The 25,780-nt window shown below is 49.9% G+C and overlaps 2 protein-coding genes across 4 annotated transcripts in view; one reads left to right on the forward strand and one right to left on the reverse strand.

The window, feature by feature from the left end:
* The window catches only part of Exoc3l2 (exocyst complex component 3 like 2), a 21,399-nt gene extending 18,839 nt beyond the window's left edge, over positions 1-2,560 (forward strand). Inside the window, exon 9 of the mRNA XM_015496707.2 lies at positions 1,899-2,560. Coding sequence (XP_015352193.2) covers positions 1,899-2,190 — 292 coding nt within the window. The 3' untranslated portion in view covers positions 2,191-2,560. The remainder of the gene's footprint in view (positions 1-1,898) is intronic.
* A 3,345-nt stretch (positions 2,561-5,905) lies between these two features.
* Bloc1s3 (biogenesis of lysosomal organelles complex 1 subunit 3) overlaps positions 5,906-25,780 on the reverse strand; it is a 32,006-nt gene continuing 12,131 nt past the window's right edge. The window contains exons 3-4 of one of the 3 annotated variants that reach the window (XR_007343023.1): positions 24,451-24,625; positions 21,154-24,312 (exon numbers count right to left, since the gene is read on the reverse strand). The gene's annotated coding sequence lies outside the window, so the exon portion shown is untranslated. Of the gene's footprint in view, positions 5,997-21,153; positions 24,626-25,780 lie in introns of those variants that run through there. The other 2 variants (XM_048790705.1, XM_048790704.1) reach the window with 2 other exon arrangements.

Here is a 25,780-nt window from a genome sequence, read left to right on the forward strand (position 1 = left end):
GCTCCCGCCCCGCGCCTGCCCGTCTCTGGCGGCCTTGGCACTCCGTCCCTGCGTTCCTGCCCCCCGGGCGAGGGAGGGAGGCGGCGAGCGTGTCTGACGGCCGTTTCCTGCTGGAACCAAGGCATTATTAATACGATTTCCCTCCTCCTGCCGCTGCCGCCGCTGCCGCCACCGCCACCAGGACTCGCAAACAAACAGGCGGTCACAGGAAGCCCAGGGCAGGGGGGCGCGGGGCCGCTGGGTGGCAGGAAGGGCCGGCCCGGCAGGGGAGCCGCGGGGGACACGGGGACAGGCACGGGCACGCGGGCGCACACGCACTGGGACAGTGGCAGGCGCAGGCGCCATCCAAATCCTGGTGGGCCGTTTCCTTCCTATGTGACCTTCTCTGAGCCTCAGTTTCCTCATCTGCTCCCTAGGGATAATAGTGCCGTTTTTCTTAGAATTCTTGGGGGAATTGGTCGGCATCATTATTCTGGGCAGTTTGCAGAGTCTGTATGTCCGTCCTAAATGTGCATCCTGCACGCCCACTGTGCAAGAGGTCCATTTACAGTTCGTAACTCATCTGCTACACACAGAAATTCCAGTTTCCTAAATATCCCACTTAGCAGGCGGAAAGGGGACCTGAATCTGGCAGCACCTGCGCTCACAGTGCTCTGGCCCCCAGACCTTCTCCACTCAGAGGGACAAGCCCCACAGAAACCAGAGTGAGGCATAAGCAGGTTTGGGTTCCAGGTTGAGGACGAGGAGTCTGGAACTGATCCCTAGTGGGGGCGGGGGGGGGTCACATCCTTAGGAAGGCCTGGAGCCCTAAGGGGTCGGGCATTCCTCCAGGTTTGGAGTTTCTGAACTTGAATCTTGGGTAGTGGATCCAAACTTGAATCTGAAGCTAAATCTGAGAGTTCACAGGCTGGGCTGAGAGGACTAGTTTCAAAGCCATGTTCTGGAGCTTGGCTGGGGCTGAAGGTTCTTGAGACACATTTTGGATTTGTGTTTGGGAGCTGCAAGGATTGCAAACTCAGGATGTGGGTAGATGAAGACACTGAGGTGGGTCAGAGGTACAAGCTGTGGAAACCTCAGAGATTTGCACGAAGTGAAAGTTCTCGAAATGAGTGTTGGACTCAGTGTCTTGAATTGAAAAATGTGGTGGCTCTAGAGATTCATTTGGGGCCGTGATTCGGAGTTGAGGGGGGAACGGAGGGGAAGGAGGATTTAGGGAAGAATGTTACAGAATAGAGTTGATTTTGAGGCTTCTGATGGGAGTGAGAGTCCCCCAGGTGAATTCTAGTCCTGGAGTGGAATTTTGGTGGAGCATGGGTGTGGGGGCCGGAGACAAGGTCCATGAGCATTCTAGGTTCAAATTTGGGAATGAAAGTTCTACAATGTGATCCAAATAGAGAGCCGTTGAGTCGAGTTCGGAATGAAGGTTTCAGTCCTGGCCTCAGACCAAGGTGAGAGCTAGGACTGGAGTGTGGTGGACGGTTCTGGGCTGGACGTAGGAGATGACTGTGGAGCCATTTGGTTGGACCCTGAAGGTGAAGCTCAGGGTTTGTTGTAGGATCCAGTAGTTGCAAGGATACCCGGATGGAAATTTAGGAGAGCTGAGCTAAATTGGGGCTGAAGGTTAATTTTAACCAGCAGCTGAGACTTGGGGTGAACAGGAAGACCCCTGTGCTGGGTTTGGAGAGGAATGTTCTGAAATTGTGCTGTCCATCTGGGCTCACAGGGGAGGATTTCGCAATGGTTGGCCGGAGAAAGACTGGGGAAGGAGACGATTCAGAAAACAGGGCAAGGGGGCTCCAGATTCTGTGTTGGAAGGGACTCAGGTGGGGTCTGCAGGTGGACTGGATGTGCGTCCAGAGCCAGGACCCCTGCGACCCTGTGCGTTCCTCTACCCACAGGCGGAAGCACGTGGCGGCCCTCCTCGACGTGCGCGGACTGCACAACACTGCCACGCGCCAGGAGATCCTGGCCGTGGCCCGGGACCTGGAACTCTGTGAGGGGGGAGCCCTGTCGCCCCCTCGGGATCGTGCCTTCTTCTCGGACATCCCTGTGCCCCGCCCTTCTTTCTGCCTCAGCCTCCCCCTCTCGGTGGGCCGCCTCCCCCTGTCCCGGTTGGCCAGGCCCAGCCTGGCCTGTCTGCCCCTGCGGCCTCGGCCTCTGTCCCCGTCGAGGCCCCGGGCCCAGCGCTGAGGCTCTCCCAGCCCTCGGCCTTAGTGCCCCCCACTTTGCTGCTGAGACGCCATCCCCCTGTGCCACTGCCCGAGACTCCCTGCCCGGCTCACAGAGCCCTGGGATGGGAAGAGCCTTTGAGGTCCCCTCCGCCAGCCCCAAACTCTCCCACCGAGGGGAAGCAGAGGCCAGAGGGAGCAAAGGCCTTCCCAAGGCCAAGGAACTGGTTGCCAGAGCTCCCTCCCCCCACAGCCCTGTGTAAGGGTGGTGTTCTGGAAGGCTCTACAAAAATATCCCAGCCCCCCCTTCCCTTCACCTCAAGGTCTGGCCCCCATCCAACGTATTAAGGAACGTTCGATACTTAGAATAAAGAGGTTTCTATTTAACACTAGGAAGGGCTGAGTCCTGAGTGAGGCGGAGGAAGGACGGGGGCAGGGCCCAGGGCCAAGGCTTCTCACCCGTCCAAGGCCAGGCTGGGGTCCAGCTGTCACGCAGGGCAGTGGAGGCTGTGGGAGGCCACCGCAGCTGCCGGCCACCCATTTACTCCAAGTCCCTGGGCTGTGTGGCTCTGAGGCCAGCCCTTGGCCACTCTGAGCAGGGACCATCATCCTGTCCACTCTGGTCCTGGTGGGTGCACCTTGGCATGGCCTCCCCGCCCATCCATCCTTGGCCGGGAAGCTGCGTCAAGAGAGGAAGGAGGTTGGGGGTGGGGCCGGCGGCATCCAGGGCGCCCTCCTGGGTTGATGCAGGAAAATCTCAGGGTGGGAAAACTTCCAGCCTCTTACCCCCAGCCCCACCGGATCCTGGTCTCCACGGAGGCCTGGAGGTCACCTCCCTGCTGACCCCTGCCTCTCCGGCCCGAGATGGACAGCTCATGATGGATGCTTCCGGGCCTGTGTTGTTTTAATGTTTTTTTTCCCTGAGAAGTCAGAAAGAGGAGACGGCCAGGGGTCAGCCCCGGGGCTGGGGTTGGAACCTCACGTACGTTTGAACTCTGGGATCTGGAGACTGAGACTTTTGGAGCCTCCTGGCTGTGTAGCTGTGGGCAGGAAGCTGCCCCTCTCTGGGCTCTGGTTCCTGTCCCTCCCTGGGAAATCATTTAACCTCTCTTTGCCCAGGCTGAAGTAAGACGTCTGGAAGATCTACCCCCCTCACTTCATCCCCAAAAGTGACACTTTTAAGGGGGTATACTGGCACTGGAATCCTGGGCTTCACGAATGTTAGGCAAGGGCTCTACCACTGAGAGACATCACCAGTCCTTTCTAAAACTTTGTTGTGAGACAGTCTCACTGAGTTGCCCGGTCTGGCCTTGAACTTGAGATCCTCCTGCCTCAGCCTCCTGAGGAACTGGGATCAGAGGAGATCTCCACTGTGTCTGACAAGGTTTCATTTCTTTTTATTGCCGAATATATTCCACAGCACCCGTGTTCCCTGTTTTATTTATGTCAGTGGGTAGACATTTAGGTTGTCTCCGCTATGGGGCTATGATGAATTTGGTCCTCTGTGTTTTCTAGGTTGCAAACATTTTCTTGCTCTTGCCCCCAGTTTTTACCTCTGTGAAGTGGAGGCGGTAAGAGCCTAGCAGCTGCATTCACTGAACACACACGTGCTCTCGCGGGTTCCCTCGGTGCCCTTCTCAACATGCTTGCAAACTTGGGGGTGGGAAGACGTGCATCCAATCCCCCCAACAAGAGCCAGGACCCCGCCTTTATCCCCCAGGCCCCTAGAGCAGCCACCCTTCCACATGCCAGGGGGGCTCAAGGGGAGGTCGTGTGTGCATGGCACTTGGCACCGGCCTTGACCCATGGAAAGCACTAGAAAACACAATCAGCCTTGCGGACTCAGAGGTGCCTTCAAATCCTGGCTGGGCCCCCTTCTGCTGAGGGAGTGGGGTGGGGCGGCTCTGGTGGCCGGGTTCCTGTATGTGCAGAGCACTCACCCAGTGGGTCTCTAGTGCCAAGAGTCTCATGGCACTGTCCCCTGGCCTTGGGAACAGAGGCTTCTCCTGGGGGGAAGCAGGCTCAGGAGGTGAGGGTCTGCTGGGAACCCAGGACCAGGCAGAGGCTGGGATTCAGCCCTCAGTCCAGCCCTCAGGTAGACTGAACCTGCCCCCCTGCCGACTGAGCCCCACCGTGTGCCGTGCCCAGGGGTGCCCAGGGGTGCCCAGAGTGGGAGCAGCTGACACCTGGGTAAATAAAACCCAGTGCATCCATAAGGACACCTTCACTTAATAATTAAATGAAGGCTGATATGCACTGCAATGGGGACGCACCTCCTCTGGGTCCCAGTGTCCTTATGATGACTGTGGACCCAGCGCCCATTTCCCATGGAACCATCTGCTGAAGACCACCCGTCAAAGCCTTTGGGTGGTGGGAAGGGCCTGGCCGCACAGTGGGAGAAGGCCAGGGTGTGGGCCCCTTCACCAGCACCCCAGAGCCAAACAGGGACTCGTGCCTGCAGAAGGGAGGAGGATGCAGAGAGGCTATGGGGAGCTCCGCCCGCCATCACTGGGCCTGAACCCCGGGGTCTTCTGCAAATGCACCCTCCACCCAAGAGCCCAGATGCCTGCCGGGCCCCCATTCCAACCTTTCCACCCCTGACCACCCTCGGAGGCTCCACGTCTCTCCCCGAGATGCCGTCCCCCATGAAGCCTCTGTCTTGAGACCTGATCCCTTTCACGGACGCCCTCCCATCCCTCATGTCCCCGTTGCTCTCTCTGAGCCTCCCTACCTCCCTCTGCCTCGGAGGTCCTGCCCTCCCTCTGGTCCTCTGAGTCACATTGCCAGCCCTGTTAATGTCACCAAATCATACACTTAACCTAATTAAATGATCTCTTTTATGTATATTTCACCACAATAAAAATATGAGAGAAACCTCATCCTCATTTACAGTGGATTTCCCATCTCCGAGGTCCTCTTCTAGCCCTTACCATCCACTAGTGACTCGGTCTCTATTAATCTACCATTTGAAGATGCTTTATGTCCATGGAAACAAGCAATCCGTGGGCTTCGTGACTGCTTCCTCCTGAGCGTGGCAGTTTCCAGGGGATCGGGGCTGCGGTGCTCACCAGGGCTCTTTCCTTCTCAGCTGTGTCAGCGAGGTGTGCATCACTGTGACCAAAACACCCAACAAGGACAACCTAGAGGATGAAGAGTTTATTTGGGGCTCATGGTTTTGGAAGTCTTGGTCCATAGGTAGCCAAGTCCCTTGCTCAGGCCAAGGTGAGGCAGCCACTCCTGGAGAAGAGTCCCTCAGAGGGACACTGCTCAGCTATAACAGGGTCAGGAAGCGGAGGTGGGAAGAGCCCAGAGAAGATGCACCCTTCAGAACACACGCCCAGAGGCCACCCCTTCTAGCCACACCCCCCATGCCTAAAGCTACCACCCAGCTCCTTCAAACCAGGATGGACTAAGAAGGTGACAGCTCTCATGACCTAATCATTAGCCTCTGAATTCCTGCATCAACAGGAGCTTTGGGGAGACACCTCATTTACAAACCATGACAGTCTGTCCCTTGTCCCCAGAAGCTCATGTCTATCTCACAATGAAAAAATGCAACTAGTCCATCTCCAAGAGTCCCAGAGTCTTTTTTTTTTTTTTTTTTTAAATATTTACTTATTTATTTATTTTAGTTTTAGGCGGACACAACATCTTTGTTTGTATGTGGTGCTGAGGATCGAACCCGGGCCGCACGCACGCCAGGCGAGCGCGCTACCACTTGAGCCACATCCCCAGCCCCCAGAGTCTTAACAGTTCCAGCTTTGTCCAGAAGTTGTGTCCAGGTCCAAAGTCTCGTGAGATTCAAGGCAAACCCTTGGCTGGGAGCCCCTGTAAAAACCAAAAGCAAGTTACATCTATCCCATAGACAGCGACACCCTGTAAACATTCCCATTCCAAAAAGAAGGAAGGGGGGCATCGAACAGAGGCTACCAGGAAAGATCGGAACCCAGTGAGCAAACGGGTTTCCTACCTCCACACCAGGACCTCGGACACTTGGCCATGAGATGTCATTTCCCAAGGGCTCTTGGGCAGCCCACCTGGGCTCTTTGACCCTAGCACTCTCCACAGCCAGCAGCTTTTCTCAGTGGACAGTCCATGTTACCGGCATCTCTTGATTCTTGGGGTCTCCATTCCAGCTTTAGCTTCTCCTGCACAGCTTCACACATGGCCCTCTCAGGGGTGGCCTGCAGGGACTCTGGCCATGCTTCACTTTTCCTGGCTTCCCAGACCTTCTTCAGGAATCTCAGGGAAGCCACCATGACCCCTTACCTATTCCTAGGGATGATGCCAAGATGTGCTGCCAGCATGCACTACACCTGGGCTCCTAGAATCCCAGCTTCAGCAGCCCCGAGTACCTGTGTGGCTCCACGTGGTGAACCAACTTCCTCGGCCTCTCTGTGCTAGCAGTGCACCCTCAGGACCTCTTCTCAAAGGAATTTTCTCCTCTGTGCCCTGGAGCCAACTATTCCAGTGGGTGTGGTCTTGTAAATTCCAGAGGTGCCCTCAGACATCCTTCTCAATCTCTATGCAAAGTACTTAGCATCACTTTAGGGGCTATGATCTCTTCAACAACCACACCTTCCCGGGCCCCAGCTTTACCTACACTTTTCTGGCCAAACTACAAGACCTTAATATCCTTTAGCTTTGTTTTCTGCTCCCAATTCTCACAAAAACCTGATAAAAGCTGTCAGCAATATTCACCCCACTGACTGAATGCTGTGCTATCTTGAATTTTTCTCCACCTACCACTGGGGTTGTGGCTCAGTAGTAGAGTGCTTGCCTTGCATGTGTGAGGCACTGGGTTTGATTCTCAGTACCACATAAATAAATAAATGTCCATCAACAACTAAATTTTTTTTTAAACACAAGTTTTCTCCACCAGATCAACGAATCCATCATCTTTAAATTCAGCCTGACACAAAATCTCAGGACATGGGCAAATACAATCCAGTTCTTTGCCAAAATATAACATGAGTGGCCTTGAGTCCAGTTCACAATAGAACCCTCATTTCCCTCGAAAAGTCACAAGCACATTCTGATCAGCATTCTGGTTTTCTGAGGTCCCACAGAACTGTCCATGAAACTCCACTTAGAACCCTCCTAAAGCTTTTCTGTGTGCATCTCTAAACTGTTTAAAATTCCTCCCATAAACCAGCAGCAGAGGCTTCTGAACCACACGGTCAGGTTATCACAACCATGACCCCCAGTCCTGGTACCAATTTATGTTTTAGTTGGGTTTTGCGTCATTGTGACCAAAACACCTGACAAGAACCATTTAGAGGAGGAAAATTTTATGTGGGGTTTGTACTTTCACAGGTCTTTTTTTTTTCTAAATATTTATTTTTTAAGTGTAGATGGACACAACACAATGCCTTTACTTTTATGTGGTGCTGAGGATGGAACCCGGGTCCCACCCATGCTAGGGGAGCGCTCTACTGCTAAGCCACAATCCCAGCCCCAGTTTCACAGGTCTTGATCCATAGACGACCAGCTTCATTGCTCTGGGCCTAAGGTGAGGCAGCACGTCATGGGGGAGGGGCCCAGGGAGGAAAGATGCCCAGCTCATGGTGGGGTCAGGAAGCAGAGAGAAAGAGAAGGGAAGGGCCTACCAGGCGCCATGACACATGCCTGTAATCCCAGAGGCTGGGGAGGCTGAGGCAGGAGGATTGCAAGTTCAAAGCCAGCCTCAGCAAAAGCGAGGCACTAAGCAGCTCAGTGAGACCCTGTCTCTAAATAAAATACAAAATAGGGCTGGGATGTGGCTCAGTGGTCGAGCGCCCCTGAGCTCAATCCCCAGTATAGAAAGAAGGAAGGGGGGAAGGGCCACCAGTGACCCCCCTCCTCCCACCAGCCTCACCTGCCTAGTTACCACCCAGTCAGTCCATTCAAACGAATAATCTAATCATTCCACCTGTAAACATTCCTGCATTAACAGAAGTTTCTGGGGAACTCCTCATATTCAAACCTAAACACAGCTGACTTTCACATCGTCATGGGAAGGTGTACCACACTTACATGTTTATAAGTTGGTGGACATTTGGATTTTGTTTCCACTTTTGAGCTACTGTAAATCATGCTGCTATGAACATTCATGTACAGGCTTTTTCTTGGCTAAATGCTTGTGTTTCTCTAGGGTATATATGTTTAGCTCTTTTTTCCTCCAGGACTGTGGATGGAACCAAGGGGTATTCTACCACTGAGCCACATCCCCACCTCTTTTCTAAAGTTTGAGACATGGTCTCACTCAGTTGCCCAAGATGGCCTTGAACTTGTGATTCTCCTGCCTCAGCCTCCTGAGTTTCTGGGATTACAGGTATGTACCATTGTGCCTAGTTTCTTTCTCTCTCCCTAAACATTTATTTTTGTTTAGTTGTAGGTGGACACGATACCTTTATTTTATTTTTATGTGGTGCTGAGGATCGAACCCAGTGCTCATGCATGCTAGGCAAGCGCTCTACCTCTGAGCCTCAACCCCAGCCTCTCTCTTTCTTTACAAATACAAATTACATACATCTGTGGTGTGCATTATGTTTTAACACATGTATACATCGTGGAATGGCTAAATCAAACCAATTACCATACGTTACCTGGCCGCCTCCTCATTTCTTTTGTGTGTTGTGAGGACGTCTATGATCTATTCCCTTAGCAATTTTCAGGTTCACAATACACTATTAAGCACAGTCACCCTGTTGTGTATGGGTCTCCTGTTGAGCTACAGTTGTGCTTTGACCAACCTCTCCTGACTGCTTTCCCTTCTTTTCTAATGTATTTTTAACTATGAATAATCCCTCTAACATGACTGTGCCTCATGCCACGTGTTTCAATACATTTTCCATTCATGCAGTTTTATGCAGTTTCTACTTCCTCTTTTGATTTCTTCTTTGACCTCTGGGTTATTTACTTTCATAATACTTGTGGGTGTTTTGAGATTTCTTCATGTTATTGATTTCCGCTATGGATGTAATATTTCAATCTTGTAAACAGCATCTAGCTCGGGTCTTGCCCTTCTCTTCAGGATGCCAATCCTGCCCTTTTTTTGGTCCTGGGGATTGAACTCAAGAGCACTTAACACTGAGCCCCATCCCCAGCCCCTGTTTATATTTTATTTAGAGACAAGGTCTTACCGAGTGGCTTAGTGCCTCACCATTGCTGAGGCTGGCTTTGAACTCGCCATCCTCCTGTCTCAGCCTCCCGAGCTGCTGGGATTACAGGTGTGGGCCACTGCACCAGCTTAGATGTACCTTTTGAAAATGTTTTTCTTTGTAAATTATTATAGATTCATAGGAAGTTGCAGAATACAGCGCATCTTCCCCTGATCCACTTTTAGACTGGAATGAGGAAAAGGGACCATTTTTACCCTCCTACCTGAAAGAACCGGAAATATCAGACAAAATGTATGAGACAGCGGTGAGGACGTCGACTGTCAGGCCACGGAGGACCAGGGCCCCCAAGGAATGGGAAACAGGCAGCTGGGCCTCCAACTGGCCCTGGAGAGGTCCTGGGGTGGGGACCAGGCTGAGCCCAGAGGAATCCCAAGCTGAGGAACTGCAGCTGGGGCTTGGGGACCATGCTCAAGGTCACTGGGTGGAGCACTGCGGGGAGACATTTGCACAGGGAGAGACCCCAAGTTCTGCAGAGGGGCTCCCTGAGTACACAGCAGGGTGCTCATGCATGCACGTGTGTGAAGTGGCCAGTGAGAACTGGGGAAGGAACCTTCTGGAAGAATTAGAAGAAACCTTGCCAGGTGTTGGATAATCCTAACATCTCCCAGCAGCCAGAGCGGAAACCCTGTGCGTCTTGGAGGACTGGCAGAAGGCTCTGAAGGGTCTGGCTTCCGTGGTGGGAAATGATTCGTCCTGGTCAAGTGCGGCTACTCTAGTTTGTGACCTACCTCAACCCTTTCCCTTCCTTTTTAAGACTGAATAATATTCCACATACACTGGAAGAGAGAGGAGACCTTACAAAAAGAAGTAAAATTTATTATTCTGAGTAACATGAATCAGTCACAAAAGAACAAATCTTGCACAATTCCACTTATATGAGGAACTGAGTGTGGTCAGATTCATAGATAGGGAAAGTGCACCGGCGGTTGCTTGAGCCATGGGGAGGGAAGCGGGGGTGGGTGAGTTATTGTTTAATGGGGACCAAGTTTCAGTTTTGCAAGAATATTCCTGCCTGGTGCTGATGACTGCCCCAAAATGTAAATGCACTTGCCAGATGTGGTGGTGCACGCCTGTAATCCCAGGGATTTGGGAGGCTGAGGCAGGAGGATGGCAAGTGTGAGGCCAGCCTCAGCAACTTAGCAAGATCCTGTCTCAAAATAAAATATAAAAAGGGCTGGGGTATCAGTGGTGCATGCCTGTAATCCCAGTGGCTTAGGAGTCTGAGGCAGGAGGAAGGTGAGTTCAAAGCCAGTCGCAGCAAAAGCGAGGCACTAAGCAACTCAGTGACACCCTGTCTCTAAATAAAATACAAAATAGAGCTGGGGATGGGGCTCTGTGGTTAAGCACTCTGGGTTCAACCCCTGGTACAAAACACACACACGCACACACACACACACACTTAATGTCACTGAACTATAAATTTAAAAAGGCTAAGATGCACCATGGCTGGGCACCATGGCACACACCTATAATCCCAGCCGCTCGGGAGGCTGAGGCAGGAGGATCACAAGTTCAAAGCCAGCCTCAGCAACTCAGCAAGGCCCTAAGCAACTCAGCAAGACCCTGTCTTAAAATAAAATACAAAAGGGGCTGGGGATGGGGCTGCATGGTTAAGCGCCCCTGGGTTCAAACTCTGTACAAAAACAAAACAAAAAAAGTGAAGACGGTAACTTTTAGGGGGTCTGTATCTACCACAGCTGAAACAAGTTTTTCTTTTTCTTTTTTTTTTTTTTCAAGCCAGAGGCAAAATAAGGAATTCTTCAGACATTCCAGAGGGTAAGGAATGTCTCCACAGCGGTTCTCCTGACAAGATATGTTGCAGGAAACCCTTCCGGGCAGAGGAGGAGATACCAGAGGGAAATCTGGGCTGCACAGAGGAATGGAGAAGGGGCGATGGTAACTCTGGGGAATTATAAGCTGCTTTTCTTATTATCTAAATCCCTTTCAAAGAAAATTGACTGGAAACGCAGGTGACTGCCACGCATTATGCGGGTGGATAATCTGAGGTACCGGGGCTGAGGGGCAGGTCTGCACGCCACGTGTGGACTGGAATTGTCCCCTGCAGGGAGCCTGTGATCAGTTAAGGGTGTCCACTAGAAACTACAGGAAACGGGGCTGTGGCTCATCCATGTACAAAGAAGATAAAATGCAATAACAAAAAATACCGGATTCATCCAAAAGAAGGTAGAAAAAGAGGTCAAAGACCAGATGGGACACACAGGCAAGAGGGACAGCAGGGATACAGTCACACGGATCCACAGAATCATCACATCAAACCCGGACTGTGTGAGTGTCCAGTTATGAGACAGATGTCAGGTGGAACAGAGCGAGGCCCACATATATGCTGTCACAACAAATGCTCTTTGTAAATAGAAAGTCCTCTTCTATAAAAGTTAGTTCAAAATGGACCACAGGGAGGAACGGCAAATCAAAAACTATAAAACTATAAAGAAGGAAACAGGAGAAAAATCTCTGTGGCCTTAGATGAGACCCACACATGTCACATTAACTCCCAAAGCAGGATAAGCATGAGCCGTAAGAGAAACCGCGCTTACGTAGACTTTACTGAAATTGGAAACATTTGCTCTCCAAAAAACATCCTTATGAGAATGAAAAGACAAGCCACAGATTAGGAGAACATGGCCAATGGTGGTGGGTACATGATATAAAATTAACAAACCAAACTGGTTTATTTAAAAGACTGATATAGGCCAGGTGTGGTAGCACACACCTGGAATCCCAGTGGCTCGGGAGGCTGAGGCAGGAGGATCGTGAATTCAAACCCAGCTTCAGCAATTTATCAAGGCCCTGAGCAACTCAGTGAGACCCTGTCTCTAAATAAAATACAAAACAGGGTTGGGGATGGGGCTCAGTGGTCCAGGGCCCCTGAGTTCAATCCCCAGTACCCCCCAAAAAACAATTAATATAACCAAAAAAAAACCCTTGCAAGACCATGAGGGAAGAGGGAAAGAATACACAGTGCGACGCCCCTGTGGAGCCTGACGAGGGTGAACAGAGAATATTCTCAGTCACTTTATGATACATTTGAAAACTTTGATGAAGTGGGAAAATTCTTTGAAAAAGTCAAGAATTTAAAGTCAGTTTATACAACTGACTTAAGGAGAAAGAGAAACCCTGAAGGGTCCTTATACAGTATTTATCAAAGGAACTTGCCCCAAACTTAAAAAACATTTCCACTAAATCCAGGTCCAGATGTCCTCATGACTGAAGTCTTCCAGACACTCAAGGAAGGAGGGTTGCTCTCATAGAAACCCTTCAGGGAGTGGAAAAGCAGGGCACACTTCTCTGCTGTTTTGGGTTTTTTTAAATTTATTTTTAAGTTGTCGATAGACCTTTATTTTATCTATTTATACGTGGTGCTGAGAATCGAACCCAGTGCCTCACACATGCGAGGCAAGTGTGCTGCTGCTCAGCCCCAGCCCCAGCCCTTGTTTTTTTGTTTTTTTTTTTTTTTTAATACTGGAGAGTCAATCCAGGGGCAATTTACCACTGAGCTACATCTCTAGCTTTTTTTTGGGTGGGGGGATACTCAGAATTGAACCTTTTTTGTTTTTGTTATTTTGACATGGGATCTCACTAAGTTGCTGAGGCTGGTCTTGAACTTGTGATCCTCCTGCCTCAGATGCTTGACCCCTGTGCTTTTGTACTGGGCCAAATGGGTTAAGCGGGGCCTAGCGTGATTAGACTCCTCTTCTCTGCATAACTGCATGGAAACTGGAAGTCAAAGGTGCAGCACCGTCATGGTCACTTTTCATGAATGGCTGTTCTATTTAAGTGCAGCCAGAAGAGGTGTGAATGCGTCCTTAGAGGGTTACAACTGGCCCTTGCTCTCACCTGCAGTGTGAGAGGCACAAGTCTTCCAGACCCTTCCCCACACTCCGGTTTCCTCTCTCCTCTCCCTCTGCCCTGCTGACCAACACAAGCCCCAGACCACCACCCGCTGCAGAGCAGCAGCCTTCCAAACACCCCCCAGGTGTCCCTGGCAGACTCGCTCCCTAGATCTCCCTCCAAGGTCTGACTTGTGGACCCACACGCTGCTTCAGGGGGGCTCGCTAGGGCTTTCCCACTGATCAGTTAACTCTCCTTTCTAGAGGGCTTTCCCTAGCACCACCTGCAGTTGAGTAAGTTCTGGTTCTGGTAGTAGATCCCTTATTCCATGAAACACAGTGGTTGGTTTTGTTGTTTTGTTTTTGTTTTGCTTCAAAATGTTTCTGCCTTTGCAGGGTGTCATGGCATACACCTGTCATCCCAGTGACTTGGGAGGCTGAAATAGGATGACTGAAAGTTCAAGTCCAGGCTAGGCAACTAAACAAGACCTTGTCTGAAAAGCAAATAAGGGCTGGGGATGTAGATCACTGGCAAAGCCCCCCAAAGTTCAATTCTGAGTACCTCCCCCCCAAAAGTTTCTGCTTAAATAAACTTAATATTGGGTTGTGGTGTAGCTCCGTTGTACGGCACTTGCCTAGCATGCAAGAGGCCCTGGATTTGATCCCCAGCATCATAAAACAAAACAAAACAAAACCAAAAAAAAAATGTCAATGTTGTGCAGCACAAAGAAAAGATAAGAACTAAAGACCAATGCCAATGGTATTAGTCAGTTTTTGGTTACTCTTACAAAGTACTTGAACTAATCAAGTTGAAAAGAGAAAAGGTTCATTTGGGCTCACAGTTCTGGAGACTTCAGTCCTTGGTCAGTTTGCCTATTGCTTTTGTGCCTGGGGCAAGGCAGTATGTCATGGCAGGAGAGCGTGGCAGAAGCAGCTGCTCACCCCAAGGCAGCTGAGAAGCAAAGAGAGAGGAAGAGGAGGGGCTGGGGCCTGATATCCCCTTCAAGGGCACATCCCTGATGACCGGACTTCCTTCTACTAAACCCACCTGCTAAAGGTCCCACAACCTTCCAAAAGCACCACACCCTGAGACCAAGTCATCAAGACATGGGCCTTTGCAGGGGACCCTCAAGGTGCCAACTATAGCAACTATATTTGTGATCCTGGGTCGGATTCTACAAAAGGAAAAGACATTGCCACAAAGACATTATTGAGAAGACTAGAGCTTTTTGAATATGGACTGTGTCTTGAAAGTAGTATGTGTTGGGCTGCAGAAATGGCTCAGTGGCAAAGCCTGTGTGTGTACAAGGCTCTGGGTTCAATTCCCAGCGCGCGCGCGCACACACACACACACACACACACACAGTCTATGTCAATGATAAATTTCCTGCAGTTGGCAAGGCACTGAAATAGAAGAGAGCATCTCTGTTCTTAGGGATTCCCTGCTAAAGTATCTGAGAGTAAAGGATCATGATGTCTTGACTTCCTCTCAAATGGTCCATTCGTCATCATGGTCATCAATTGTATTTGGAAAGATGAAAAAGCAGATAAGCAAATTTCAGTGAGCTGTGTAGCTCGAAGAAGGATCCATAGGTACTGGTCTTGTAATTTCTATAGGTTTAAATCCTTTTGAAATAATAGCCCTACCTTCCTCTACCGTCCCTGTTCCAAAGACATGGGTCTCCTCTCCGTTATCAAGATTATCAAGCCGGGCCAAAACATCTTCTGCTGGTGGCTGTCTGTCTGTCCTAGGAAGAGGATTGCTAGGTGTAAGAGCAAACACACATGGTTCGTTGACTATCAGCAAGTTTCCTTCCACAGAGGTTGGACCATCGTGTGTGCCACCAGCAATGCCCGAGATCCTGTTCTCCAGCTTGTGAAATGCTGCCAGTTCCACAGGTGAAAAATGCTACTTCAAAAGAGTTTTCTTTGGTGTTATTCCTTTTTGTCCCCCTGTTGGTGGGACTGAACCCTTACACATGCTAACCACCTGCCCTACCACCGAGTGACACACCAGTCTCACTGGTATTGTCCTGGATGAAGTTGAGCATCTTTGCATGTGAACTGTCTATTCATCTTTTTTACACACTTTAACAACTGGGCTTTGGGGGCTGGGGATAGAGCTCAGTTGGTGGAGTGCTGGCCTTGCATGCACAAGGCCCTGGGTTCAACCCCCAGCACCACAAAATATAAAATATAAAAATGGGACTTTGATCTTTTTCCTCATGACTTTGCAAAGTCCTTTATATATTAAGGCAATATAGACATTTTCTGTACAATGGAAGTTGTAAAGATTTTTCTCTGAGATTGTTACACTTTTCCTTTGTTATGGTGTCTTCTTAAGCAATTTCTAAATCTGTCAAAGTAGATTTATTTATAAATTTTATTGCATTGTTCCTGGGTTTCCCTGAGCATTTTATTAGTACAATTTCAAACCCACAGAAAAACGGAAGGATTGACACAGTGATCACCCCTGTGGCCACCCCAGATTCCTCTCATATTTTACCATATACTTTTATGATTTTCTATCCATTCATCTGACTTTGCGATGCCTTCCTCTAAATAACTCGGAGCATATTATGAACTCGAGACCAATGCTGGCTAGAGGTCATTTTCGTTGTTGCTTTAATTCTCAGCATTAACTGGTGAGATTTTCCCACTCCACAATGGAAATTTCACTTTTGGTTTCCTTTTTCAATGGGGATTTCTGATTCATTTGGATACTGTGCATAATTCGAGGAAGGGATCATACATATACAAATATATGTCACACACGTGTATAGATGGGTTCTATTTTTCAAGTTATAATTCACAAACCATAAAATCCACCCTTTGATGTATACAGTTCAGGGCGTGCAAACAACACCACGGCCACCTTACGCATAATTTTTTAACGTGTCATTTCACCCAATGGCCATTTAGTTGTCAGCAGACATACTAAGAACCCTCCTTTCCGCCCTGGAGTGAGGTCGCCCTCCTCGCTCCACGTCCGGGTGTGCGGGCGCGGAGGGCGGCTCTGTCCCTTGGCCTCTTGTCCGTTTATTCCGCGTGAGGCGTCTTTGAGGACATCTTTATTAAGACCGATAGTTCTGGGCCAGGATTCTGGAGAGAGGGAAAGCAGGACAGTTGGCAGCGACTCCCCAGCGACTGGGGAAAATCCACTCAGGCAGCGGGAAAGGCAGAGGGGTCAGTCGGGGCCTCTTGCCCACCTGCTCCCCAGCCCGGGGTAGGGGTCTCCCCTCCTCTGCGCACCTGTCCCCTGGGGAAGCTCTCTGCCACTAAGGCACCTACACAGCAGGACTGAGGCACCCCAAGGCCAAAAGTGACCAATCCCTGGTGAGGGAAACCTTCCGGGTTGTCAGGTGACATTTGTGAAGCCCAACGCGGGGCTCGGGGCTCGCTGCGGGAAGGGGCTGGCGAAGGAAAGTCCGCCCTGCTCCCGCCGGCACTCGCAGGTGCCCAGCAACCTGCCCCGGGCGCTGCTGAGGTCCCAGGGCCCGAGGCCCCGCCCCCAGCCCCTCCCCAGGCCCCGCCCCAGACCCCTCCCGAGGCCCTGCCCCGAGCCCCGCCCCCGAGACCCACCGTGCGGCTCCGCCCCTGAGGCCCCGCCTCGGGTGAGACCACGCCTCCTGCAAGAAGCCTTGGGGTCACTGCATCTCTCTGACACCCTCCACTGCCTCCTGCTGGACTGCCACCCCTGTCACGTTTCTTTTGAACACTTTGCCCCATATTTGTCTCATCCTATAAAACTCCATGGCTCGCAAGGGCTCCCAGCTTCCCTATCTCTTAAAAAAAAAAAAAAGAAAGAAAAGAAATCTGACTTGCCCTCGTACTGTGTCTCCGACGTCTATCGAGCCTAGAATAGCCCGCCTCAGGTGGAACACGATCCCCCCACTTCAGTACTTTCCTACATAATCTTCAGTGCCAGAAGAGGATCCTGGGGGCCACCCACAGTGGCGGGAGCCACTGCCCTGTGCGCAGCCCCTGCTGGCCCAGACTCGCCTGGACCCTGGGCATCGTGTTGCAGTTTGCAGTATCTGAGATGCTCTGGGGAAGAAAATGGGACCAACGATTTCCTGTCCTCACCAGCTGTCCCACACCTCCCACGTTTTCTTATTTAAAACTTTAGAATGTGTTTTTTTAAAAATAGTACCTAGTAGAATTTAAAAGACACATACCTGCTTTGGCCTATCAAGTCCTGTTTAGGAAATGTGTTCCTTTGCAAGATACTCACACACGTGGACAACAAACACTCGAAGCTATTCCTGGTGATGGCGTTTGTAGGCACAAATAATAGGGAACCCCTGGCGGCTCACCAACAGGGAATGATGAGATGAGCAGTGTAGCTAATGGACGGGTCACTGTGGGACAGTAACAACAATGGGTGGCCTATTGTTTTTCAAGATTAAAATGTTCCCCAAGACACGTGCCTACTAGAAAAAGGCAAAGCTGCAGAAAATTAAATTTTATTCTGGATTTTTAAAAAATCATCAACATGCTTCCATATGCATAGAGGAAAAAATACCTGCCACATGTTTAATTAGGGGCCACTTTGGAAAAATAGGATTGGAGGGGGCAGGCTGGTTTGCACTTTCTTTTTCTTCTTCTTCTTCTTTTTCTTCTTCTTCTTCTACTACTTCCTCTCTCTCTCTCTCTCTCTCTCTCTCATAGTGGGGATTGAACCCAGGGTTGTTTAACCGCCAAGCCACATCTCCAGTCCTTGTTTTATTTTGAAACCGGGTCTCACTAAGTTGCTTAGGACCTCTCTAAATTGCTGAGGCTAGTTTTGAACTTGAAATCCTCCTACATCAGCCTCCCAGGCTGCTGGGATCACAGGTGTGCACCACTGTACCCAACTCCCTGTCTCAATTTTTTAAAATGCATTGATTAATAGGGATTGAGATGAAGCTCAGTGATAAAAAACCCTTGGGTTCAGTCCCCACTACCATAAACAAATATATATATACACACACACACACACACACACACACAGAGACTTTTTTTTTTAATAATCCACATGCTCAGAAAGGCAGCATTGGTTTCCCATGAAGGTAATTCTTTCTTGCATTCAGAAAATGCAAGGTCAGAACCAAGATCCACTTGAACACTTGTGCCGGATGGATACTGCGGATCGGCACCTCATCCAAGGGACCCTCATGCATGTCCCAGATCTTGATTTACAGCTGTTAGGACACTTTTCCAGTAGAAGGCAATAGAGTACCGTGTTCTAAGGATGCCCAGCTATTCCGTGGGTTTTCCAACAGAGGGCGGTAAAGAGTGAGCGAGAGGCGCTGTACAGTTGATATGTCATTGTGCCTCCCTGCCTCTGTGCGTCCCTCTCTGAGCGAGGGGGGACATACTGTGTCCCTCTAACAGTCCCGGGAAGACTGATGGGGCAGTGGGAGGGCAAGCTCAGAAGGCTGAGGTCAGTGTGCGCAGGGGGCTCAGCCGCACATTGTCCAGGGACACACACAGGCCTCCGGTCTCCTGGCCCTAGCCCCCCAATCCCCTGGGGATCCTTGATAATCCTGCCACAAAGTTGCTCTGAAAAGGGCGGGGACTGGAGGGTGAAGGCCTGAGCCCCAGTCCTGACCAGCCCCTGTCCAGCCCCAGCCCCAGCCCCTTCCCCTGACCCTAGCTCCACCTGTGCCTCCACTGTTGGCTGGGCATCCGCCAGGACCTCCTGTCCCAGCCCGGATCCTGTCCCCGCCCAACCCCATCCTGGAACTTTCCAGCCAGGCCCCTCCGGCTCCAGTTTGCTCAGGTTTCACCTGGAGGAGGATGCGCAGCCCTGCCTGGAGAGCCGCCATGATCCACTGACCATGTCCTGCCTGCGAGGTTACTGGTGTTACAGACTCTGTGGACACTGCAGAACAAAAGAGAAAACCAGCACCTGCCCAGGGCGCACTGAGGAAGGTCTTCCAGGAAGGCATGTGGCAGGCAGCAGCTTTGGGACAGTTGGAGTCCAGGGTCACTGACCTAAGTGGACAGTGTCTAGGAGCCCATGGGGCCTCCTGTGTCCAAGTGAAGACATCGGTTTATATTCTCAATGATAGAAAATCCACTCATTTATGTCTCCTGAGCACCTGCTCTTTCCTGAGAGGTACTAAGGTAACTACGGCAGACAGAGGCTCACCTGGGCACTCTCCACTCAGCAGCACCAGTACCTCTCCTGCTCAGAACACTCCATGGCTCCCCAGGGCTCTTGAGGCAAAACAATGCCCCTCATTCTGGCCCTGCATGTCTTGGCTCCTGCCTGGGTCTTCAGCTGCATCTCCAGTCAGTGGTACTCCATGGGAGCACCAGGAAGAGCAGACAACTGACCTAGTCCCCATAAGCACCCTTGGATTTTCCTGCCTCTGGGCCTTTGCACATGCTGTTCCTTTTGCCTTGACTGTCCTTTCTCTTGAGACATAGTTAGTAAATACATGTGGAATGAGGTGGGGCGCACACCTGTAATCCCAGTGACTCAGGAATACAACTTGCAAGACTCAGCAATTTAGCAAGACCCTACACAATTTAGTGAGACCCTGTCTCAAAATAAAAGATAAAAAGTCTGTGGATGTAGCTCAGTGGTAGAGCACCCCTGGGTTCAATTGTTACTCCCAAAACATAAAATACAATAAATTTTAGACTTTCTTGTGGGAGACCAACCTCACACGTGACTGAGTCACACTCCCCAGCTGGGTGCTGAGGCGCTCAGTCAGGGTGTGTCTTGCTACAGCCCCATGGGTGGAGCTATGCTCACCTGTTCCTTTGTAATATGACCCCTTGCCCTGTTTAGGATAGAATCTTCCATGGAAGTGCCTTGTGTGTGTCCCCTTCTCTTACTGTGCCCTTGGGTGTGGCCTACCCAGATGTCAATCAACCTGCTGACAGACACCTGGGTGGTCATCATGAAGATGGACTCAGCCCCCTGAAACCTGACCCCTGGCCTCATTTGAATAGCTTCTCCTCAATAAAAGGGGTCAGCACGTGCTCTCGCTCTCTCTCTTTCTGCGGACCCTTAGGGTCAGAGGAGCTGTCACAGCGACCCCTAAAAGGTCTTTGTGTCTCTTGTGTGGTTATTTTGCGCAGCCCGGTCAGCCCAGTTCCCCTGAAGTGACCCCTGAGCCTTTTAGTCACTAGAACAGAAACCCAGCACTTTCTGCTTCCGGTTTTCCTCCGGCTCCATCTCCTTTCTCAGATCTTTTAGTTCTGGGGACTCTAGGGATGACCTGGACTGTGCTTCTCCCATGTCTCTCTCCCCACAGTCTTCTCATCTAGTCTTTTGACTTTAAATGACATTGACATATTGACAATGCCTAAATTTCAATCTCCAACTTGATTTCCCCCTGAACTTCAGGGCTGTGTCCCCAAGGACACGTTTTTTCCAAACCTAGGCTCACCCTCTTTCCCCCAAATCTGCTCCTCCCCAGTCCTTCTCTGTTGTACAAATGGCAGCTCCGTCTGAAGTGTTCTGGTCAAACCCTTTGGAGCCATTTATTTTATAAGGTCAGGATTATCTCAATGTCAGTGTCAAGGAAAGATATCACGAGAAAAAACCTGCAAATAGACATCCCTCATGAGCATACACGTAAAAAATCTTCAATAAAATATTAGTAAATCAAGTCCAGCCATGTGTAGAAAGGATAAGAGATTGGGAATGGGCGAGATTTGTCACAGAAATGCTGGGTGGATTCAACACTTGAAAAAAAACAGTCAGATCCAGCAATCCCACCACTGGGTGTGCTGAAAATAAAGTGAAATCAGAATGTCCAAGAGCCATCTGCACCCCCATCTTTGTGGCAGCATTATCCACAACAGACACGATACAGAATCAATCAACTCAAATGTCCAGCGGTGGAAACAGAAAACATGGTACATATACACAATGGAATACCACGCAGCCTTACAAAAGGAGAAAATCCTGTCATCTGCATCAACATGGACGAACCTTATTTTATTTCATAAAATAAGCCAGGCATAGAAAACCAAATCTGCATGATCTCGCTTATGTGGGGAATCTAAAAACATTGATCTCATGCAATTAAAGATTAGACTGGTGGTTACCAGAGGCTGAGGGACAGGAAAGTAAGGGACATGTTGGTCAAAGTGTAAAAAATTTCAAGAGCTGGGAATGTAGCTCAATGGTAGAGCACTTGCCTAGCATGTGCCACCCCTGGGATCCATCCCCAGCACCACAAATGTGCAATAAATCTACCTGAACAAATGAATATACAAGAGAACAAAACCACTGCTAACATGATACTTAATGGCTAAAGACTGAATGCTGTACCCCCTAAGATCAGGATCAGGGAAAGGTTGTTCACTCTATAATCCTCTTTAAAATCATATTGAAGTTCCTTGCTATTGCAATAAGACAAGAAAAAATAAATAAAAGGTATGCAGATTTGAAAGGAAAACTGTTCACAGATGACATGATTGGTTACATAGACAATTTCAAGAAATCGACTTTAAAAATGTTAGACATGATACAGAATCAAAAAGTGAGTCTAACTATATTTCAGGTTATAAGGTTAAAACCTTGTACTCACATGCCTGTTCGATTTCTCGGTAAATCTCATCAGCTCTACTTTCATAGTATATCCATAATCTAAACATCCCTTGTACCTCTACTGTGATCTCCTTGGTCAAAGTCACCAACATCTCTTGCTTGGAATTTGTAAGAGCCTCTTAGTCTAATCTCCCTGTTTTCACCCTCACCCCTTATGGAATTACCTCTTCTGCTCAGAAACCTCCCATGACCCTATGTCACTCAATAAACATTACAGTCTCCACAGTGACCCACCAGATTCCCCAAGACCAGCCCTGAAGGAGTATCTGGGTTGTCATCTCCTAGCAGTCTCCTTCCTGTCACTCTGATAAAGCCACAATGGGCAAGCACCTTCCCAGTTTCTCCAATAAGCCATGCTCCCTGCCTCAGGGCCTTTGCAGCTGCCTTCATCTTCACTCTGGAACTCCCTGCTCTCAATTGTCTGCATGACTCCCTCCCTCACCTCCTTCAGAGTTTTCGCAGTGAGAGCCTCTCTGATTAAAGTAGATAAAAATTGGAACTCAGGGGCTGGGGGTGTGGTTCAGTGGTAGAGGATGAGGTTGGAATGCACAAGGTCCTGGGTTCAACCCCCAGCACCTAAAGAAAAAAAACTTCTACATCCCCAGGACTCTTTGCCCTCCTTTCCTGATTTTTCTCCTCAACTGTTTGAACCTTTTGACAGAACGTGCTTTATGGTGTTTACACCTGCCTCCCCTCTTGTCTTTTGATTTTTAAAAAACCAGTTTGGTTCATGGCTACATGCCCAGTACCTAGAAGATGCCTGGCACAGAGTCGGTGGCCAATTAGTATGTTTTGAAGGAGTGAATCAGAGTGATAATGAGAGGACTGATAGGAAGCTATAGAAAACCAGTGGAAACACTGTCCCCAAGGTGGGGGAAAGGGGACACTGAAAGAAGGCTTCCTGAGGGAATAGCCTTCCAATCTATGGGGCATCTGAGGACAAACAGACCAGAGAAGCTGTCACCCTCTGCAAGTTGCCCCCCAACTTCGGGTGCGCAGACCTTACCCATGCCGCTGGTGGCTCCCGTTATCACTGGGGGAGAGAAAAGGAGGAGGGCAGGAAGGGCCAGCTTCCTCCCCAGGGGCCCTGCCCGGTGTCCTGGCCCAACCTCCGTCCACCCCAGATCCTGCCCTCTGCGGGTTCCTCGGCTCTGCATCCCAGACCTGACCCTCGCCCCGGGCTCTCGTCCTCACCCGGCATCTGGCGCGCTGACACCTGCTCCCTCATCTGCACAGGTTCGGAGACTTCATTCCTCCGTACTCTGGCCGCCCCAGCCTTCATCTCCCCTGCCTCCAGCAGTCCCTTCGCCCCCACCCTCAGGGGGGCACTCATCTGTCTCCTGTCCTCGGTTCTACAACCCCACCCCAATCACTCCCCACCGGTCCATGGCCAGGGGCGGCCCTGCGTGCCTGGGGCATCGGGTAGACGTGGACTCCGCCCCCAGGGCGCTGGGCACAGGCCACGCGGACTCCAGCGAGGCCCAGCGCGTGCACGACTAGCAGGTTATCAACACTGATAATCAGCTGGCCTGCTCTCACAGCCCGGCTAGCATTCAGCCCCGCCCCTCATTCTAGCCACGCCCCATTCCATAGCCCAGACCACGCCCACCAGCCCTCGCGCCGCCCTCTATAGTCTCCTTGCCCAGGACCTGGGCGCTGGGTGGGCGAGGGTCCGCAAAGGGCCTCACGAGCTGGTTGGTGAATCCAACCAACCTGAGGAGTCCTGTTTCTTTCTTTCTTTTTTTAGGCGGGTTACCAGGGATTGAACTCAGGGGCACTGGACCACTGAGCCACGTCCCCAGCCCTGTTTTGTATTTTATTTACAGACAGGTCTCACTGAGCTGCTTAGTGCCTCGCTTTTGCTGAGGCTGGCTCTGAACTCCTGCCTCAGCCTCCCTAGTGTCTGGGACTACAGGCGTGCGCCATCGCGCGCTTGATTTCTACTGTCAATCACAAAGGGGTTTATGTATGTAAACCAAAAATGCCTCCTACAGATTTTCAGCTCAGGCTGAAAAAGTCCTTCCAGTGGCCTTTGCTTCCCCTGTGACTGTACTTCTCAACCTCCCTTACAAATTCTTTCTCCCTTTTCCCTCCAGCTGTTCTTCGTGTTTTATTATTATTGCTGCTGTGGCAAAATATATATAACATAGAATTTTACTATTTAATTTTTTTTATCATGCAATATTGTACACCAGTAGAAAAACTCATTTGGAGACGGCAGAAATCCTGTATGACTGTACGGAGCAGGGGAGGATGTTTTCTGAGGTTTTGAGGGAAGGAAGCTGTTGTGTAAGAGAAGAATCGGCCAAGGCAAAGAAAATCCTCAGGAATGTCTGCTGCGGTCTAGCAAATACTAACTTTTATGCGAGGCGGGATTTACACATCTGAGAACTTGATAGCTTGTTGACAGCTCAATGGATTAAGATTTTGTTAGGCTCTCTTGAAAAGGCAACCAGAAAAATGCACCAGTAGCCGGGGACAGCCGGGCACACCTGTAGTCCCAGCAACTCTAGAGGCTGAAGCCAGATTGCTTGAGTCCAGGAGCTCAGGAACAGCCTGGGCAGCAGAATGAGATCCTGTGTCAAAAATAAAAATAAAAATAAAAAGGGCTGGGGATGGAGCTCAGTGGTAGACTGACCCAGGGTTCAATCCCCGGTGCTAGGGAAAAAAAAAAAAAAAATTGGCACCGTCTCTATACTCTGCTCTCAGCTTACCTGATTGTGACAACCTTGTTCACCTGTATTGCCAAGAAAATAATGGGGCTGCTGCAGGTATCCTCAGAAGAGCTGTAGCCTCTCTCGGATGTGTTCTAGAGCAGATTTTTCAGGTCAGCTGGGCCCTGTGGCGGCAGGCATGACCCTATGCTGCACGTGGTGGCTCCAGCTGCTACTGTAATTGACAGAGGCAGTTATTTAACTCTGGGCTCCCACTTGCCTCCAGCTTCCCATGCTGGGCCACTAACACAGCTGTGTCTGCCCCTTGTGACCTTCTGGATAGATTTTTTTTCTTTCTTTTTTTTAAAATTATAGCTATTAACACATATTAATTGCATGAATTAACAGGTCTCACTGTGGCACTTTAATACATGCATACTTCCATCATCTCCACCCTCCTTTCTGCCCTCTCCTGCCCTCCTCTTTTCGCCCAGCCAAACGGATTTTATAGATCCAAATCCTCTGTGGATCAAATTGGACCAAGGAACAGCCAAACAACAATAAAAAAGCCCACTCGTTTGCCTGGCAGAGCATGTCTATAATCCCAACTACTCAGGAGGCTTAGTCAGGAGGGAAGAAAGTTTGAGGCCAGCCTCAGCAATTTAGCAACCCTCTTTCAACCCTTTTCAAAATAAGGGCTGGGATATAGCTAGGTGGTAGTGTTCCTTGGTTTAATTCCCAGTACTACAAAATAAATAAATAAATGTAAATTATACTCAAAACTGTCCTTGATCATCAGGGAAAGTGGTACATAAACTTATTTTTTTTGTTGGGGGTGGGTGCTGGAGATTGAACCCGGGGTCACTTTACCACAGAGCTACATCCCTGACTCTTATTTTTTATTTATTTATTTATTTTTTTAGGTGTAGATGGACACAACACAATGCCTTTATTTTTTATGTGGTGCTGAGGATCAAACCTCCGTCCTGCCCGTGCGAGGCGAGCGCTCTACCGCTGAGTCACAATCCAGCCCCTCTTATTTTATTTTCAAGAAAGAGACTTGTTAAGTTGCTGAGGCTGACCTTGAACCTGCAATCCTCCTGCCTCAGCCTCCTACATGGCTAGGATTACAAGTGTGTGCCACTGTGCCTGGCAGAACAGAAACCTTTTGATATGAAAAGGACTTTAAGTCCCTGCCCTATGTATGCTTTGTCCAGTCACCTGCCATCAGCCACTGTGGACCTCTGGACTGCTCTGATGCTGAACACCCTTCACTGTCCACATCCCACCTGACAGAGTACAAGGACTTTGGGTTACTTCTCCCAAATTCACCCTCTTTCACCAGGAAGTGGCCTGGAGATGTCATGCCCATTTTTCCATAAAAATGGAA

The sequence above is a fragment of the Marmota marmota genome, unplaced genomic scaffold (genome assembly GCF_001458135.2).
Source record: "Marmota marmota marmota unplaced genomic scaffold, marMar, whole genome shotgun sequence".
Lineage (NCBI taxonomy): Eukaryota > Metazoa > Chordata > Mammalia > Rodentia > Sciuridae > Marmota > Marmota marmota.